This window comes from Macrotis lagotis, chromosome 1 (genome assembly GCF_037893015.1).
Source record: "Macrotis lagotis isolate mMagLag1 chromosome 1, bilby.v1.9.chrom.fasta, whole genome shotgun sequence".
In the NCBI taxonomy this organism is placed as follows: Eukaryota; Metazoa; Chordata; class Mammalia; order Peramelemorphia; family Peramelidae; genus Macrotis; species Macrotis lagotis.
This window is the reverse complement of record NC_133658.1, coordinates 411,850,433-411,871,670: the sequence shown is the minus strand read 5'-3', so window position 1 is coordinate 411,871,670 and position 21,238 is coordinate 411,850,433. Positions and strand designations below refer to the sequence as shown.

General features: G+C 34.1%; 1 protein-coding gene across 7 annotated transcripts in view; it reads left to right on the top strand.

Annotated features, from left to right (window-relative positions):
• ANKHD1 (ankyrin repeat and KH domain containing 1) overlaps nt 1–21,238 on the top strand; it is a 129,900-nt gene that overhangs the window by 16,522 nt on the left and 92,140 nt on the right. For 6 of the 7 annotated variants that reach the window (XM_074212820.1, XM_074212822.1, XM_074212819.1 and 3 more), the window contains exon 2: nt 9,240–9,393. In XM_074212820.1, the coding sequence (XP_074068921.1) occupies nt 9,240–9,393 (154 nt within the window). Of the gene's footprint in view, nt 1–9,239; nt 9,394–9,492; nt 13,957–21,238 lie in introns of those variants that run through there. The other variant, XM_074212821.1, reaches the window with a different exon arrangement.

Sequence of the window (21,238 nt, the reverse complement as noted above, 5' to 3'; positions counted from 1 at the left end):
TTTCTAATAGAACAATAGTGTTCATGATATACATATACCACAGTTTGCTAAGCTGTTCCCCATTTGAAGGACATTTACTTGCTTTCCAATTCTTTGCCACCACAAACAGGGCTGCTATGAATATTTTTGTACAAGTGATGTTTTTACCCTCTTTCATCATCTCTTCAGGATATAGACCCAATAGTGGTATTGCTGGATCAAAAGGTATGCTCATTTTTGTTCCCCTTTGGGCATAGTTCCAAATTTCTTTCCAGAAAGATTGGCTGAGTTTACAGCTCCACCAACAGTGTAATAGTGTCCCAGATTTCCCACAACCCAAGAAGGGAATTTTTAAAAAGGCAAAAACAGACTCTGCCTTGAAAGAGCTTACAGTGGGGGAATGACATGTAATTAATTAGGTCTATACAACACATATATGGAGTGAGTGGGAGGTAACCTTTGGGCCAATGCTGTAGCAACTAAGGGGGAACTGAGAGACTTCCAGCAAGAATATAGAATTTGATCTCTCTTGAAGGAGATTCTAAGAGGCAGAAGTAAGGAGACAGCATTCTAAATATGGGGGAAAAGGCAAGGAGATGGTAGAGATAAAGTGCTGTTCCAGAGTACTAGCAGATAGGTCAGTCAGATAATAAACATTTATCAGTTGCCTACTATATACTCTGGAACTCTGGTTAGTGCTGGGGATACAAAGAAAGGTAGAAGACCTATCTTGAGTTCCCGTTCTCTTGGAGGTATCAGGAAAGACATCATGTGTAAAGGTCTAGGATAAAACCTTGGAGTGGGGGTCCACCTGGGTTAGAGACTGTGACCTGGATGAAGATCTAGCAAAAGAGACTGAGAAGGAGCAGTCATATAGATTGGAAGAGAACCAGAAGGGATCATTCTGAGACTTGAAAGAAGCTAGGTAAACCAGGTGGTTGAGATGAGGAAGGAGAGTATTCTAATAGTTCATGAAGGCAGCTAGGGAAAATGCCCAGACTAAGGAGATAGAATGTCTTGTCTGAGAAACAGCAAGGAGGCCATTGTCACTGGATCAAAGAGTATATGTTAACTGTGAGTATTGGGTGGGTGGGAAGTACTTTGAGAAGTTCAGTTTTGTTTATTATCTGTTGAATATCTAGTTCTATATGTCTAGTATGAAGTGTGAGAAGGTCAGCAGAGAGGTTGGGGTGGATAAATTTGAGAGTCATCAGCATAGAAGTGATAATTGAATCCATGGAAGCTGATGAGATCACCAAGTAAAATAGAGGGAGAAAAGAGGGTCTAGGATAAAACCTTGGAGTGGGGGTCCACCTGGGTTAGAGACTGTGACCTGGATGAAGATCTAGCAAAAGACACTGAGAAGGAGCAGTCATATAGATTGGAAGAGAACCAGAAGGGATCAGTGTTGTGAAAATTTAGAAAGATTGAAAAGAGAGTAATTGGCAGTTTGAAAACGGAGAGGAGTAAAAATAAAAGATTGGAATGGTGGGTAGGTAGGTACCAGTTTGTAAACCTAGTGATAGTAACCAATGACTTCTGATTAAATATGCTAGGCTTTTATTTTATGATTTTAAAATTTGTGTTTAGATTGTGATTCTTATTACTCCTGTCCCACTTTCCTTTCATTCTACTACTATTATTGCAGAATTAGAAAGGGGTTGCAAAGAATTGAGGGCAATTTCATATTTTTCTTCATTTCTTGGGTTTTTGTGACCAAAGAATTCATCATCTCATTGGCAGTTTGTTGAATAATGTGAGTTAATTTTGTAACAATATACTATTGAGATGTAGGATGATTCCTAATATATTGAGGAAACTTAGGAATCCTAAATGTTAAGGACATAATGGGTTGCAGTCTTTTGGATGATATCCAAATTGAGCTGACTTGATCTACTGAAATATTGAATATGTATAGTGAAACTTTTGGTTATTTTTATGCTCATAAATTTAGAAAGTTATTTGGAGAACTAGATGAACTTTCTTTTTCTATTTCTAACTAAAAACACTTAAATTCTTTTTAATTTGTTTTTGCAAGGCAATGGGGTTAAGTGACTTGCCCAAGGTCACACAGCCAGGCAGTTATAAAGTATCTGAGTAAGATTTGAACTCAAATCTTCCTGACTCCAGGGCTGGTGCTCTATCCACTACACCACCTATCCGCCCCAACACTTAAATTCTTAAACCAGGTAGACATTTAGGTAGACATTCTACCTGCTTTAGTTCAAGCTTACGTACCTTGTTTCTATGGTTTACTTCCCACAGTAATTGTTACCATATAAAGGTTCATTTGAAATCTTAAATGTAACAAAAACATATTTTACGGTTTCTTTTTAAATTTGGATATGTATGTGTATAAAACTTGAGAGAAGAGAGAGGACAGTAGTGATGAAAGTCACTTTGAGATTTTGTCTTAGGTTTTTGCTCTACAATAGCTGCCTTTCAAGAGGTACTATTTCAGTAATTAAGATATATTGCTTTTGGTAGGCTTTGTATATATATTTTTTCCCACTTGAATCTAATTGTGTTTAGAGAAAACAAAGTCCTGCCAAACTAGTTTAATGCCCTGAAAAACATCATGCTGTTATAGTTGTATCTAAATGTTTGTGAATGTAGCTGTTGGGTAAGAATAGTGATTTGCAACTGTATCTTTTGAACAGTTTTGAATTTTTAATATGTGTCATCTGAATCTGAAAATCTTCAGTGTTTTGTTATATAGCATTTATCAGATATTAAAAATGTCTGTAATTATATGATTTAACTTGATCAATTTGAATAAATATTGATAAGTAAACTAATATGCCAGTATTTTAATAAAATATAAACTGTCAAAAGTGGCTCATTAGCTTCTTCCCAAATAGGACAGATTACCTAAATATTCTGTCATTTTACTGTTTTCTGGTGAATGAAAGTTCAAAGGAAATAGAAAAGGTGCCAATTTTAGAAATATGAATTAGATGATACAATTGATTTACATATAACAATAATTATATATTTTTTAGGGTATTGGTTTTATTTTAATGTTAGTGGTTGTAATGTAATTTAATGTTAGTTGACATATTTTTAAAGGTGGAGCATTTAACAAGTGGCTTGCCCAAGGCCACACAACTAGGTAATTATTTTAAGTGTCTGAGGTTGGATTTGAACTCAGGTACTCCAAGGCCAGTGCTCTATCCACTGCACCACCTAGGCGCCAAAACGAGAATATTCTAAATTCAATAGTCTAGATCCTACTTTATCTTCTCTGAAAGGCAGTCCCCTCATTCCTGCCTCTCAGAATTCTAATTTTCTTTCAGGTCTTAGCTCAGATGTTACCCTTTTTTTTTTTTAGGTTTTTGCAAGGCAGTGGGGTTAAGTGACTTGCCCAAGGCCACACAGCTAGGTAATTACTGCGCCTCTTAGCCGGCCCAGATGTTACCTATTTTGAAGCATGCCTTCATATTCATTCTGATAGTGCCTTCTCTCTCCTCAAATTGCCTTGTATTTACTTATGTGGGTACCTTTTTGAATCCTTCCTATAGAAGTGAACTCTGATCAGAGTTTTTATTTTTTTTCATGTCTTGGACTACTTTGACCATGGAACCCTATGGACTCTTATGGGATGTTTTTAAATGCATGAAAAAAATACTATAAGCTTACAAAAAACTAATATTGAAGTAGTTATCAAAATGTTAAAAATATTCTTGGACCTTGAGTAAAGAACCAAGCTACCAGCTTTGTGGACAGGTAGTTTGGTTTTTGTCTTCATATCTATCCCCAGTGTCTTGCCCATAATAGGTTCTTAATAAGTATTTCTTAAATTTAAAATATATTTAAATTTTTTATCATTTTACTTTATAATAGTCCTCAAGTACATTATAATAAAATATAAATTATAATTTATAATCTACAATTAAAATGTAATTATTTTATAATTTTAAAAATATTTTTTCTTTATTTTATTTTTAGATCTATATTCTCTCCCACTTCCCTAAAATTTTGATTTCCTTTTCTGATTCAATATGGTTTTCTCCCTTCCCTCCCATTTTTCATAGATATTTTGATCCTTAAATGATTTTTCAGGTTCAACTGGAAATATTTAATGACTTGACTAAATATAAAGCATTCTTGAAATTCATAGTACTTGATTCTTTCTTATTTAAAAGGAGGATGCATTTTTAAAGTTGCTATTCTTTGTGTTGTTGTTTTAGTTGCCACTGCATCTTGAATCCATCCTTTTCCCTCCCATTTTCATACCCAGTATCCTATTTCAGGTTTTTAATCTCTTAAGATCTGTTATTTTGATAGCTTCCCTAATTGATTTCCCTATCCCATGGATCTCCCTTTTCAAACTAGGTTCCACACAGAACTACCAAATTGACATTTTTAAAGCACACTTTTTTTAAGGGTTTTGCAAGGCAAACGGGGTTAAGTGGCTTGCCCAAGGCCACACAGCTAGGTAATTATTGTCTGAGACCCGATTTGAACCCAGGTACTCCTTACTCCAGGGCCAGTGCTTTATCCACTGCGCCACCTAGCCGCCCCCTAAAGCACACTTCTGAATTATGTCACTTCTATTAAGAAACCCCTTATTCTAGGTTAAAATACACATTTTTCTGTTTGGCCCTAAACAATCTGACTCCAACCTACCTTTTCCAACATTACTTTCCTTTATGAACCTAAATTCTTGTCAAATTGGCTTATTTAATTACTGTTCCCTATATAATACATTCCATCTTTTTTTTTTTTATTTTTTTTTTTAGGTTTTTGCAAGGCAAATGGGGTTAAGTGGTTTGCCCAAGGCCACACAGCTAGGCAATTACTAAGTGTCTGAGATCAGATTTGAACCCAGGTATTCCTGACTCCAGGGCTGGTGCTTTATCCACTGCGCCACCTAGCTGCCCCTATTCCATCTCTTCTTGTTGAATCTTTGTGCATGAGTGCTGTCACACACACACACACACACACACACACACACACACACACACACACACCCCCTTACCCATGTTATTTCTCTCCAGTAGAATCTAAATTCCTTAAGGGCAGTACGTATTTTTGTCTTTATATCCTCTGTCTGGCACTTAGTCTCAAGTTTGTTGAATGGATGAATTCCTATAATGTCAATTTGTGTCCACTCATCAAGCTCAAATATCTCTGTAACTCCAGAATCAAATAAAAATTCTTTGGTGTGGCATTTAAAGCTCTTACATAACCTCCTTCCACCCTCCCACCTCCCATTCCACCTTTCCAGTTTTCTTACTCTTTCATCTCTATGTGACTTCTTGAATATGACACTGATCATCTTCTTCTTCACACCTAGAAGCCTCTTCCTTCTTATCTTTGCATCTTAGATTCCATGTCTTCCTTCAAAATTTAACTCATATCCTACTTATGACAGGAGGCTTTTCTGGTTCTTCTAACTCTGGAACTCTTAATTTTTTTTTTTCCCTCCCCGTCATAGACCTCCTTAGCAGTTTGAAGTCTATTACCACTTTCTCAGAATGTTTTTAAATGATATAAAGTAAAATAAGAATTACAAATGAAACTAATTATGTTGAATGGTTTTCAAAAATAACTTCATAGACCCCCCAAGGTTAACCCCCCCCCCCCCAGCTATAGCTGTTATTTGTATCTTATCTGCCCAGTTGTTTTATGGGTTTTTAGATGGAAATTCTTAGAGGGCAAGGACTATTTTTGCCTGCCTTTATAACATTTAACACAGTATCCAACAGAATAAGCACTTAATAAATGCTTGTTGACTGACTGACAAGATGACTTATTTCCTTTGAACTACTTCTGTGAAATAGGTAAGACCTATATTACCTTTTATAGATGGGAAATAAGAGACATGAAGAAACTTGTCTGGGGTCATGTAGCATGCTTCATGGGGGAGCATAACTCAATCCCAAATGATCTTTCTATGTCAAGCTATTTCTCACCACCCAGATCTACATGACCTTAAAACTATAAGTGCTATGTTCAGTAATGGGGGGAAGAGTTTTTGATTACTTTGTTCTGTGCTCTTTTTTCAATGTAGATACTTTCCAAGACTTCTCTTCTGTCCGATCTCTCCTCTCTTTTCATCTTCCTTCAATTTATGCTCATCTTTCAGTTTCCTTAATGTCAGTTATCCCCTATGCACATGATCCCCAGATTTGATCTACTTGACTTTTTAGTCTTGCATTGGTAACTGGCCACTGAATATCACAACTTGGATGGCCTATCATACTTGAAACTCAATATAAAAATATGACTCATTATTTTCCTTACTTATTCCCCAGATCCTTATTTTTCTTTCTGTTTTTCTATTTCTGTTATTGGTATCACCATCCTTCTTGCCAAATTCAAAACCTTGAAGTTATCTTTGATTCCTTCCTTTTCCTTGTTCCCTCACTTTCATTCCCTAATATTCTCAACCAGTTAGTAAGTATTTAATAAGTATCTACCTTGTCCTAGGTACTATGATAAGCTCTGGAGTTACAGGTACAAAAAAAAGAAGCAATTCCTATTTACGAGGAGGTTGGATATTAGGTGGTGTTATTATCATTGTCATTATTATTATTATCATGATCATCATCATCCTAGTAGTTGCCAAAACCAATCCATTTTACTATGACAGTGTATCCTGTATCCATTCCTTCTCCATTTCTGCTCTCACCCTAGTTTAGTCGTTGTTCTCTCTTAAAATCTTTTCCTAACTAATTCCCCCAATTTTACAATGTGCATGTGCCTTGCAAAAAAAAAATATACAGCCTTTAGTTGTTTTTTTCTTTCTTTTTTTTTTAAGTTTTTTGCAAGACAAATAGGGTTAAGTGGCTTGCCCAAGGCCACACAGCTAGGTAATTATTAAGTGTCTGAAGCCAGATTTGAACTGTGGTACTCCTGACTCCAGGGCCTGCACTCTATCCACTGTGCCACCTAGCCACCCCTTCTTTAGTTCTAATAATAGAATTGATAGGGATTTTTTTTAATAAAAGAAAGACTTGATTTATTTTGAATTTTTCCCCTAATCTTGCTTCCTCCCCCACCCCCCCCCACAGAAAGCAGTCTGTTAGTCTTTACATTGTTTCCATGGTATACATTGATCTAAGTTGAATGTGATGAGAGAGAAATCATAAGACTCGATAGTTTTATTTAATTTGTTTGAAATACTGTTTAGTCTATCTTCAGAACAGAAAGGTAAGTCGCCCAGAAGATGTTCAACTCCCTTTCCGTGTGCTTGTAACAAGCTTTGTTGTACAAGAAGTTACCAAGCGAGGTCATTTTGACAACTGGTAAGCTACATTTATCCCAATGGCCCAGATTCAAAATGGAGTTCTCTTTGTCTGTCATTTGTAATTATATCTTAAATAACTTTGCTACATAGTACATGATTTTATTTTAGTAGTTTTGAAGTTAAAGATTGGTTATTTAAAATTGCTGTACTCCCCAGATGGTTCAGAGCTAGACAATTTCCAATCTCTCTGATGTTTACCATCTTTTATGGGATACCTATTTTTGTGGTAGGACTAGCAACTGTTTGGTATTCATTGTGAATCATAAATCATCATATAGGGCAGATGCAATTTCTTAATAGTCAATTGAAGTAAGAATTGTGATATTTGGAAGAAGAGAATTAATTAATTTTGGTGTAATCCAAAGCACAGGTTATGAATTATAGATCATAGTTATTTTCATCCCTCTTTGCTTTTGCTGTCTTTTTAAGATCCTCCCAACCTGAACATTCCTTATGCTTCTGGTCTTTGATTTTACTTCTCCATAAACTCCAATCATACTGGTCTACCTTCCTTGTACATAATACTGTGTCTATCTCCTTGCCCTTGTACTAGCTGTCATTTTGCCTAGAATGCTTTCTCTGTCTTCTCACTCCCACCTCTTAGAATTGCTGTGTTTTTCTAAGACTTGGCTTAAATGCCATCTTCTCCAGGAAGCTTTTTCCTCCCTTGATCTCCTCAGAGACTAGAGCTTTCTTGTCTCAGGTTAACTTCTTTCTGCTCTATATGCATCTAGTATATGGTTATTTATTTTCTTGTCTTTTTGAGGACAGGGGCTAATTTTACTTAGCACAGATACGGAAACATGTCTTTCAGTTGTATCTGACTCTGTGACCCCATTGGGGTTCTTTCGGTTGTTGTTGTTTTTCAAAGAAATTTGATTAAGTGATTTGCCCAAGATCACACAGCTAGGTAATTAAGTGTCTGAGTCTGGATTTGAACTCAGGTCTTCCTGACTCTAGAGTTGGCACACTATCCACTATGCCACCTAGCTGCCCTATTTGAGTTTTTTTTTTTTTGACAAAGATCCTAGAGTGGTTTTCCCTTTTCTTCTCTAGCTCATCTTATAGATTTAGGAAATCAAGGCAAGCAGAGTTAGTGACCTGCCTCAGGGTCACTAGCAAATGTCTGAGGCTAGATTTGAACTCGGAAAGATGAGTTTGCCTGAGTCCAGTTCCAGCACTTTATCCACTATGTCACCTAGATGCCCTTCTGGAGCATAGTGCTTAAATAAAATAAGGGTAACAAGCAGTTTAACTTACTGGCCTCTTCCCTTTGATCTGCCCTGTTGGTGGTAATCAATAAGTATTTGTTGTGCTTGTTGCTCTTAAATAAATGCTTGTTGACTTCCACCATTGGGGCAGATCAGGGAAAGAGGCCAGTCAAATTGCTTGATCCAAACTTTGATTTACATTTTTCTTAAAGAAAATGCCCATTGAATTTATTGCAATTAACAAATTTTGTGAGGTTTGTTTGTTAAATTTCCTTAAGTATTTTGATGATATGTCTATTAAGATGTCAGATAATTGATTTTTGTTTGTTTGGGTTTTTTTTTATTTAGTTTTTTGCAAGGCAGTGGGGTTAAGTGGCTTGCCCAAGGCCACACAGTTAGGGGTGTCTGAGGCTAGATTTGAACTCAGGTACAGGACTCCAGGGCTGTTGCTCAATCCACTGCACTACCTAGCAGCCCCAGATAATTGATTTTTAACCTGGAGTTTCTATATCTTTGTATGGTAGGAAATTACATATTTATTTTCACTAATCTCTAACTGTAGACAAAATTAATTTGGTGTTTACTCAAAGTTTCTTTTTATCCCTATGAGTCTACACCATGCATTTCTCTGTCTCTGTATTTGTCTCTGTTCTCCCCTCTTGCTTTTTCTCTCATATACAGACGCAAATATGTGCCTCCTTTAAACTCAAGTTTACAGGGAAAATTGTCAGATGATAATTTTAGATATTAATAAAATCTGTTTAATGGAGCTTGAATCTTTAATTCTCCAACAGGTTGAGTCATTTATTTTGGACCAAGAAGATCTGGATAACCCAGTGCTTAAAACAACATCAGAGTTATTCTTATCGAGTGCGGCAGAAGGGACAGATTTACGCACAGTGGATCCGGAGACGCAAGCAAGATTAGAAGCATTGTTGGAAGCAGCAGGTACTTTGTTTGCATTCTCATGTTATCCTTGAAAGTGTTTTTTTCACTTTATGTACATATAAACTGTTAGCTATCTATAATAGAACTAATTAAACTTTTCTAGTTAATAAGAATATGTTCAAATTTGTTTAATTTGAACATAGAAAGTTCTACCTTTGAAAAAATGAAAGATAATATGAAACTTTTGAATACCTTAAATTTTAATTAGTGACTTCTGGGTTTAGCTTTTTAAATAATAGTATAAAGTACTGTCTTTCTAATGGCAAACTCCTTTGCTCTTAGAACTTTATGAAATAGAAATTAAATGGAAGCTGCTTCTTTTTAAATTGAAGAATCCTTGACTTTGATTTATATAATCCCATATGTTTTTATGTGTAATCATGATAACAAATTGATATTTTCCTTGGAATAAATTAATCTGCAAAAAATAAACCAAAACTTTTGAAAACTCTTTAAGTGATGCTAAGCAAGCACTAAACATATTTTTAAAGACAAAAATATTTAGGAACACAGTTTGAGGTAAAAGTTAATTAAAAGACTTGTATCTTGAGACTTTAAAGCATCTTACAAAACAAATAACAAAAATCTTCTGATACTTGATTTTAGAAAAGACACAAACTCATGCAACACGATCAAAATATACAGAAGACTAATGTGTAGTCAGTCTATGTAAAACACAAGTTGGGAAAAGGATTAAACTTTTAATAAATATTGAGAAAACTGGTTAGCAATGTGATAGAAAATAGATTTAATCTAGTGGTCACATATACCAAGTAAAATAATGAGGTTTATAGACTTGAACATTGTTTTGAAACCTATTGCAAAAATAAAAGAAAATAGAATGGTGTATCTATATCACTTCTGGAGGAAAGGGGGTAAGTATATATTAAATAGAAAAAATTATTGGAGATAAGACTAATGGACTTAATTACATAAAAAGAAAGCCAAGTCAAAGATTAAGAACATAGATTTCCAAAAGAGCAATATGTGATACTTTTTAAAAATCATTTGAAAAGTCATCCTTGACAAAAATGAAACGAAAATTGAAACAGCTTTGAGGCATCACCTTATGCCAATTAAATTATTTGTTGAAAAAATAAAATTCATTGCTGATATTTTGATGAATAAGTGCACTTTAAACATTTTGTATGAAATTGTAACCTTGAGATGATTTTTTTTAACAAGTAGTATCTCTTCAAATATATTTATCTTAGCACTTCGTCAATTTGATAAGGGTGGGTGCGTGTGTGTGCGTGTGCGTGTGTGTGTGTGTGTGTGTGTGTGTGTGTGTGTGTGTGTGTGTCTGGCTGTCTTATGTGTCTGGGTCTGTGTCCATGTTTGTGTGTCCATCCAATAATAAGAATTGGGCAAGTAGATAGTGGAGTGGATAGAATGCCATTTATGAGTTTAAATCTGACCTCAGACACTAGTTATATGACCCTGGTGAAGTTACTTAACCCTATTTGCCATATACACACACACACACACACACACACATATATATTCATCTATAAAACAAGCTGAGAAGGGAATGGCAAAATACTTCACTATCTCTACTAAGAAGACTCCAAATGGTATCACAAATAGTTAGGACACAGTTGAACAGAAATAATAAGAATGTGGAAATAACTGAATATATTGTTATGTTTACTTAATGAAATAAAACTTTTAATAGGATAATTAATAATAAGTTACTGAAAGGAATATAAAGAAATCTAGGAAGACTGATGAAATAATGTAGAATATAAAAATCAGAACCAGAACAGACTGCATGCTAATTATGATGAATTGGATGGATAAATGATGAAAGCTTATGTAGACCCAGAGAGAAATTTCCCACAAATTATGTCCTATGTTAAAATTCATTGTTTTTCAAATGCAAAAAAGTTACAAAGCAAGTATAATTGCTTTTGTTAATGTTAAATTTATAATAAACCTTTAAAAAGATACACAAGACTTTGTAAACTATAAAAAAGGCCCCACAATCTTTAAAAATGAAAAAAGACAATAAGAGAAATATGTTAAATGTATGAAGCATGTTTCTTAAAGATAATGCACAATTAGCAGTTTTAATTATAGTTTAATAATTCTTCAATTATTTTCTATATGAAGCTTCCATCAAATTGAAAGATAAGCTTTCTTTAGAGGTTAACTATTAGTTAAAATTAGTCTTTTATGCCCTGTATACATAATAATTTCATATTTATATATTTTATTTTTAAAAAAGAAATAATGTTATATGTAAGAGAAGGAAATTTTGTAGCTTATTAATCTTCTTTAATGAGCTCCTATAAGCATACTAAGTATTTGAGGTATATACCCCACTTAAATGTCTTTAATTCCCTGAAAATAAAGCTGTTATGTAAAATGACACTACAGTGGGCAGTTACATAGGAGCAACTTTTCTAAATGGGTAATTCACTGAATAATATTATTACATCTTTATGTTAGGCTTTGGTTTATATATTGTGGAAATATTTGTCAGAGAAATCTCATAAAAAGTAGGATGATAAAAGTGGAAAGAATACTAGACTTAGCATGAGAGTAGCTGTTAATCCTGTTATGTTTTAGTCCCTTCAACTTTCAAATAGTGGTGATACTTGTATGATTTACTGCACAGGATCCTTGTGAAAAAAGGTTTTAGAAACATTAAAGTATATAAACAGTGCAGTGCTTAACATGGTCAAATAATGATAAGAGGTGTATGGAAGGGAAAAAGGGGCACAAAGTAGGAAACGAATAAGTAGGAAATGAATAAATATTAAAATGTACACTTACTTAGGATCTTATTTATATACTATCGTGGAAAAGCACAGGCAAGATTACAGCAATACTGATTTTCTGATTGTGGTTTCACTGATGAATTAGTGGATGGCTCTATAAATTAGATCTTTTAAGCTAGTCTGAATAGAGCATTTGAATTTGATTTATTACCAAACTTGTAGTTTGGGGCTTACTTAAGAAAAATTTAAATTATTTTAAAAAATTTAAATATAAGAGATTTTGTGGTGAATATTTATTTACTTTACATCTTCTATGACAAATGGGCGAAACTACAAGTAAAGCAGCTTGTTTTAATTCCCCTTCTGTTATTTTTAGTTAAGAATAAATGGTGAGGGACAGCTAGATGGCACAGTGGATAGCGCACTGGCCCTGGAGTCAGGAGGATCTGAGTTCAAATGCTGCCTCAGACACTTAATACCCAGCTGTGTGACCTTGGGCAAGTCACTTAATTCCATTGCCTTAAATAAATAAAAAAAAATTAAAAAAGGATAAATGGTGAGGCACAGAAAACATCTTTTTTAGAATGATTTTGAAACACTGATTATGAGATAGGATCTAGTTTAAAAGTATTACTGTTATTAATAGATTAGCAGCTGTATCTTATCAGAAGTAAAGAATAATAACTTCTTCAAAGGTGACTCCTCTTCCAGTATAGAAAAAAGTTTTCAAATATAGAAAACAATTATGAATAGTCCTTTCCATTTTGATAATTGGTTTATTAATAAATATTCCTTATAGAACAAATTTCAACAAGATCATTCTTGAATCATGACTAAAATATAGATTTAATTATTAAGTTTCTAAAAGGGCCACTATTAACAAAGCATTTTTTTTTTCCAAAAGGACTAAATCTAGATAATAATATTGTTATGAGCCACATACATTATTATGGCTAATGTAGGAAAATGTTTCTGACTAGTTATGTTTTTTTGCCCAAATTTTTATCTTGTCAAGTTGATGCTGAAACTTATTGAGAAGGAGGTGACTTTGCATGATGATATTTTGTGCTTGAAAATATTTACCTTTTCTTTGATATCTAATCATTTGATTTTATTTATTTTTGGTGTGGGGGGGAGGGAGGAGACAGGGTTTACAAAACTTCACCAGGAAAGTTGATCAAGTTTTGACTGAATGCCAGTGATGGAGATCTAGACTAAGGTCAGACAATTACAGTCATTTCTCTTTGGGAACATTATACCTGTCTGGATGGTTCCTAGGAAGCTAAATCAGCTTTGTGGTTGACCCTAGTGATGATTCACTTCTTCTCTAGGGTGGAAATGAGGATCTAATTCATCTCAGACTGAATCCAGGGAATCAAAAATGTTGTGATTTTCCTCCTTTGCTTATAGTTTCAGATTTAGACTAGAAATAATACCTTCATAATTCAACTTTTAGTCAGAAGTGCTCCTGTGCTATTTTGATGCAAAGTTTAGAACTCATGGAATCATTTAGTAATATACTCACTATGTGTTGATTTGTTTCTTATTCAGGATGTTAAGCAGAATCTTGGGGAGTTTTTTAGGAGCCATATAGGAACGTGTCATAAGTATGTCACTTTTGTCAGCAGGTCTCCACTAAAGTCCTACTCCGATGCCTCATTGTGGCCTACAGGTGACCCTGGGTTCTTGAAGGTTTTGCTAGCAGAGCGCAAGCTCCGGCAGGTCCTACCAAGCTGGAAAGGCTTCAAGTATGGGCCCTTTGAATGGACTCTATATCTGTCATCCATGGACCAACCTAGCTAAGTTCGAAGAGGCTCATCACCAGAAGGTTGGACACCAGGTGATGAATTTTTTGGCTACAGCAATTCATGAAACAGTCTACTAAGGTATGGAGGGGTTGCAATATGCATAGGCAGAGGGAATTCCACCCACACGAATAGAATCATGCATCTTTTGAAGTATTGAAGTATGTCAGCAGGTACCCTGAGAAGAGACAGCTTAACTTCATAATCTAACAATTATGCCATTAATAAAATCCACTTCAAAAATTCATAGGATTATAGATCTAGAACTGGATAAGAACCTCAGAGGGTACATATCTAGTTTTGACCCCCTTCATTCTTCCATTTCAAAATTTTTGATAAATATTTGTAATCTTAAAGAATCTTATGGATACTTAGATGTAGCTTTCAGCGTAGATTTTATTTAAGAATGAAATAATAAAACCTTATACTTTGAAATGCAGAAAAATTTAAAAATAGTTGTACTTGATTTAAGACAATTACTCTTCTCAGGTACAGAACCATTTGATAGTGAAAACTGTCTTGAAAATTAAAGTTTAGGAATGTCTACTTTTAAAATTGTGTCAGATAATGAGCAAAGATGCAGAAAAGATATAATGTTAAAAAATATCATTACAAGGCAGTTAGCACAAATATTTAGAATGCCAACTATTAATACTTCATTACTTCAATGGATCTTATTGATGTGGGCATTTTATCTAAGGATGCAGATTACAACCCATCCATGCCTTCTCATCCTGTTCAGTTCTTGTCCATGTAATTTATTGGAATAAATTCTGCTGAGAGGATCTGCCCAGTATGGAGGCATGAAGCCTTCCCTCTAGGTCTTTTAACATAGTCTGGGTACTATTGTAGCCATTTGGACTATCCATCTTTTATTCCTTGATCTTGCTACATGACCATCCCACCTTTTTTCATCATACATTTTCTGGATGACATTTTATTCTGCTTCTTGTGTACAAGTGATCCTGGTTTTACTTGATTTACCACCATACAACATCATAGAGAAAAAGAGATATTTATTTTTTGGTCAAGGAGCATCTTGAGTGCATTGAAAGAAAGCACTGTATATTTCTTCCAAATATAATCTGATCTTTTCTTTTTTGTTCATTTCTGGACCCAACTTACTGTCCATTTGCAGTGCCTGTCTTTAAGAAATGTACTAATGAGAACTGATTTAATGTTTGTTCATTTAACTGCATGTCTGGACAATAGGCATTTTTTCATCCTTTAGATATTTCTGAATAGTTTATTAGGCCCATCTCTTCATCTTTTGGATTTTGTTGAGGACTATCTGTACTAGTATTCTGGGTCCTGATATAACAGAGTTTTGTACAAATAGTGGTATCTCGAGGAGCATAAAACATTGAAAATGGTGAAGATTATCCTCCATGATAGGGACAAATTCTTTAGTAAGCATTTATTCCTTTGTTATATGCCTCATTTAATATGATACATGGTTATTGAACAAAGTTGCCTCTGGTTATTATACCTACCAAAGAATCTTGTATGATAACAAAAAACTGATCTTCTATGATAATTTAAGATTGGAAAAGTATTTTATATATATAATCTCATTTGAGCCTAACATCAATCCTGGAAGTTGCAGCCATATTATTATTCCTAAATTTAAGAAGTTTGTTGAATTACCAGTATTGTCAAAGCCCCAGTATGTGTCACAGGCAAAATTTGATCCTACGTCATCCCTGGCTCCAATTCCTGGGGCTCTGTCTGTTCTGCCAAGCTCTCTTTTAGTCTGTGAATGGAAAAAAAAAAGGAAGGAAACTAGCATTTGTTTAAGCACTGTGTGAAATGCTTTAGAGAGATCTCATTTGATCTTCACAACAACCCTGGGAGGGAGGGAGGTCCATATTATCCCCATTTTACATTTGAGGAAACTGGGCAAAAAAGAGGTTAAGTGACTTGCCAAAGGGCTACATATATAGATAGTGTCTGGGATCACACTATTCTCAGATTTTTTGACCTCCAGACCCAATATTGAATCCACTGTGCCATTTTAGCTATGTGGAAGATACTTCCTTGGAAGAAGCCATTGAATGCATTTTGCCTTAAAAGTTCAAATACTTTTTTAAAAAGATAGTATATACTATGGGATCTTATTTTTTCTATGCCTTTCCATCAGTTGTGTGACTGTGAAGATGTAATCTGCTATAGAAAATGATTTGTGAAAGCATATTTATTCTCTTTCCATATTTGTATCAGGGAAATCTTTGATTTATGTGTAGATCATTTTCTTAAAGATCTTCTGGAGATTAGAAAATATACCTCTGGATTGATGGTTACTGACCATTCTCATTTACCTTGTTTGACTATTAATAATATAGTTACTCTCTCCTCCCCTCCCCCTATAATCCCATCCATCTACACAGTCATTTTGTATTTTCTTCTTTTGAGGTCTTGAAAATTGATTCTCTGATGCTTTCAAAATTATGTTTTATAGAACAGAGATTTGAATCGTACTTAGTCTGATCTAACTACTTTTTATTAATTTATCTAAATGTCATTTCCATTTCCTTGAGTGTGTAGTATGATTCTGCTGCCCATAATGAGAATAGACTGTTCTATCTGTTTTCTGTTATCCTCCCTTCAGTTTTATTTAGGAGCTTTAGAGAAAAACTGATTCACACCAAACTCTCTGAAGATTTCTTTTTTACTTCATTTTTTCCCTTGTTTTGTGAGGTGACATTATTTATAGTCTTTCATGATCCTTTGCTTTAATGAATCTTTACTAATTTATATTCTAAAGTAGCATACTCTTGTCTTGCCAATTCTTTCTGCTTGGCAATGAGGTCAGATATTTGTAGGCTACAGAGGCTTTTGGGTTCTTTTGGTCACCTTGGTGGTAATTGTTCTACACTGGATAAACTTCTATAACAAAAGGTAACAATAAGTCTTAAATTTTACCTTTGTTCATTTCCCATTTTTAAAAAATCACCAGCTTCTTTGAATAGACCAAATTTAAGCTGTCTTTTCATTTTTGAATTTCAAAATTTATTCGTTTTTAACATTGGCCTTTAATGATTTCCGTGTGTGTGTGTGTGTGTGTGTGTGTGTGTGTGTGGTTCAGTTGGAATAATTCATTAACCAGTTTTTTGGGTTGTTTTAGAATTTATTTAGTAGTTTATTTATCCCCCTGCTTAATATTTAAAAATGATTTTTTCATTCATTTTTTAAAATTTTGAGTTCCAAACAGTCCTTTTCTGACATTCTTTTTTTTTTTGCAAGGCAAATAGGGTTAAGTGGCTTGCTCAAGGCCACACAGCTAGGTAATTATTAAGTGTCTGAGGCCTGATTTGAACTCAAGTATTCCTGACTCTGGGGCCAGTGCTCTATCCACTGCTGCCACCTAGATGCCACTCCTTTTCTGAATGTTAAAAATATAGTCATTGCTTCTCGGCCTTTTTGGCTAAGATCAAGTGTAGTAAAAAATAGTCAGTTTCTTTTGTATGTCATATTATTCAGTATTTGCCATATCCAGTATCTTCCAGCTCTTTAGGGACAAAAGCATTTAATATTGTATGAACACAAATCTTCTGATTTCACCTGATTTTGATTTCTTTCATTTCATAATCTGAAACCACCACATCCCTTCCCTCTGGTCATCTTTGCATTCATGTTATATCTAAGTTTGAAGATATATTCAAGATATATTTTAACTTGTTCTAGTGGATCTTGGAAAATTTTTGTTGCATTTCTCTTTGACTTTACCTTTTCAATAGTGGTTCCCTTATAAGCTGCAATCATTTTAATAATGACTGTTACTTAAATTTATCATGTACACCACAAAGTGAGATGACCACATTACTTGAATGATGTTTTATTGCCTTTGGGTGCATGATGAAGCTAAACTCTTATCAGCTGCTTTATTTATTTTTTCAAGCAGAATCTGTAAGCCATTCTCTTTTTTCTTATTTATAGTGAGAATATTAATATTGATGTTCTAAATTTACTAATTTTGGTGTTGTTCATCTCTTCCAGTAGTATCTCACTCAATTCATTGATCATTGAACAATCTCATAGTTAGATTACCCAGAGTTAAATTCATCTTTTTTAGGTAAACTGTAAGCTACATAAATCTTGGCATTCTGTCCTATATTCTGCTTCAGCACTGTAGAATGAACAGGGATTGCATATAATTGAGGGTTCATTTCTTTATTTTTCTTGTTTCATAGGGTTGCCATTGGCAAATAATTCCTATCATATAATGCTCAGCCTGCTTTTGATGAACATCGTTATACTTGGCTTAGTCTCTTGATGTAGTTCTTTGCTGGGACTAGACTCAAAGCCTTTTTAGTTTGATTAGAGTGAGGTAAGAGTTTGCAGTCTTCTGGTTTATTCTTCCAAGTATCCAAAGTCACCTCCAAACCATGTAGAAGCATCAGAGGACTATCAGGGAAAAAAATATCAAATAACCTTCCAGAATTGTCCTTTTTTTAACCTGTAAGAAACGAATTTAGTGATGATAAGGATTTTTTTTTTAGCTTTTTGCAAGGCATATGGGGTTAAGTGGCTTGCCCAAGGCCACACAGCTAGGTTAAGTGTCTGAGGTCACATTTGAACCCAGGTACTCCTTACTCCAAGGCCAGTGCTTTATCCACTACGCCACCTAGCCTCCCTGATGAGAAGGATTTTGAAGAAATAGCAAGGCAAAAGTTATGGAAGAAAAGTCATTTTATAGGAATTTCCTGTCTTGACTATCCTTAGGTAATTTAAAGGACACATTAATTAGATAAAAGATAACCAATGACTAGTTGGTTACAGGTGATATAAGAATAACTTTATGGGTGAAGTAGACCAGTTTTGTTTTGTTTTTTGATTGTTTTTTGGATTTTTGCAAGGCTATGGGGTTAAGTGATCTGCCCAAGTATTAAGTGTCTAAGACCAGATTTAAATTTGGACTGACTCCAGGACTGGTGCTCTATCTACTGTGCCTCCTAGCTGCCCCTGAAGGAGATAAGTTTTGTTGAAGACAGATGAAAATTTATTAAATATTTAAAATCAAAACTGTTTATTCATTCAACATTTTTGAGGTGCCTGCTATGCACTATTTTGATCAGCCAGCTAGGTTTTGTCAACGAACAATATCAAGTGCTGTGTACAAGGAAAGTCACTTCCTTTGAAAGTAATAAAATTATCACACTAGATTAAAGATAATAAATGAGATGGCTAAGTCGGATGTTTATGTTTAGAACAGTTTTGGAGATGAAAGGTCAAATGGAATTGTTTGGGGTTGGTACACATGACTTGGAAATCCAGGTTTGAAAAATTGAAGGTCAAGTTCTTTTAAAATACCAAGTTAATTTGGTAAAGAATGAAAATGGCAATAGGCAGAAGTAGGAAAAACCTTAAACAAAGCCTTTTTATAGGTGACTAAATAAAATGTTTTAGAGTTTGCTTAAACAAAGTCTGCTTTTATGGAAATAGATGGATAGATTGAGGTAGGTGATGGGAAAATATGCTCCTGAGATAAGATATTGTCCTTACCCTCAAGAAGTTTTTATAGCCAAGTAGAAAACAAGACAAATATGTAAGAGGAGAAATATGTGTATGTATTTTTATTTCATCCATTTTGGAAGGCAATATGGAATAAGCATGTGTGTGTGTGTGTGTGTGTGTGTGTGTGTGTATACACATGCATATGCAAATATGTCTATATGTAAAAGTAGTATAAAAATCTATGCGACTCAGAGAGGGCAAATGGTATTTGATAGTGACAAAGGTCTATAGAATACTCAACTCTGAAGGGAGCTCACATTCATCACAGACCCAGTCCTCAAGACACTAGGCTGAAAAGTACTTGTTCCAAATGGGGTTCACATCATTACTGATCCTGAGACACAAAATAACAAAAGTACTGGAGGGGCAGGAAAGGGGACTGTGTTTCTTCATGCAGATTGGGAGGTGAACTCCATGTGAATGGGAAATCTTCTGAATGTGTCTTACTGCCTGCCCTGCACTCTTATCTTGGGATGAAGCTGAAAGACTGGTGCTAAGGATTTTTTGTTTGTTTGTTTTTAATTTTATTATGAACTTTTGTGGCATATCAAAAAATGAATATTTTCATACATAAGAAAGAAATTGTATATGAAACCACAAATTTCTGTAATGTATACCTTGAGTTTTTTAAAAGCATATAACAATTCAACAAATTAATTCCAGAGCTGACATACTTTTCTGTCTTCCCTCTAATCTTCAATCTGTTCTCTTTGAGTCTTTCTATTTTCTTTTGTCTTCTTTAAATATTTAATTGATGCTCTTTGCTTTCTATTTTTGGCATCATTATCACTACCCTTCCCATCCTCTATTCCCCTTGAAACAAATTATAGTCAAGCAAAATAAATGCACACATTGACAATATCTGAAAAGATGTCTTATTTTACACCTCTAGCCCACCTTTTTGACAATGAGTGGGGAAAGTATATTTCATTATCAGTAGTCTGTAATTACAGTAGGTCATTGTATTGGTTATAATTCTTAAGTCTTTCAGGTTGTTTTCTTTTACTTTATCTGGTTGTTTCAAAAGGTTGTATAAGTCTTTATCAGGTTTCTCTGAATTTCTTCCTTTCATTATTTCTTTTATCACAGCAATATTCCATTGCATTCATAAACTATAATTTGTTCAGTTATTCTCCACTAAGACACTTCATTAATCTTCAGTTCTTTGCTATACACCATAAAGTGTTACTGTGAATATTTCTTTACATATGGATTCTTTTCCTCCTTATATGATCTTTGAGGTAAATATGGCCTATTTCCTGAACCTCAAGTCACTCACAGTTTATAATGACTTTGAGTATAATTCTGAATTGCATTCCAGAATGGTTGAACTAATTCACAACTCCATAGTGGTTTATTAAGTTTTTAAAGGATTCTGTTCTTAACAAACACTAAATAAGGTGCTCATTTCCATATGCAACATAGGATAAAGAAAAACGATTGTATGTGAAGCTGTGAGTCTATAGCATATTTAGCTTATTTTTCTCATTAAATGTTTAATTAAAATTCAGAATGTTAATTTCAGAGTTATTTTCCTTGTCTATACAGCAGGGCATTAACTTGGTTGGATGCTTGAGGTAGAACTTCAGAGTTGTTTTAACACTATAAAGACTTAGGATTTAATAATACCATGAAGGACCATGGTATTAGTTGATGTGTATTTTTTAATCTACAAAGCAAATAAAGATAGGATAAAAAATTTGTTTCAAAATAAAATTTTTATTTCAAAATTAGATTGCTTAGTTCTTTTTAAAAATAATTTAGAGCATTTTTTCTAGTGGTTGATAGTTTTCATTTCTGCTT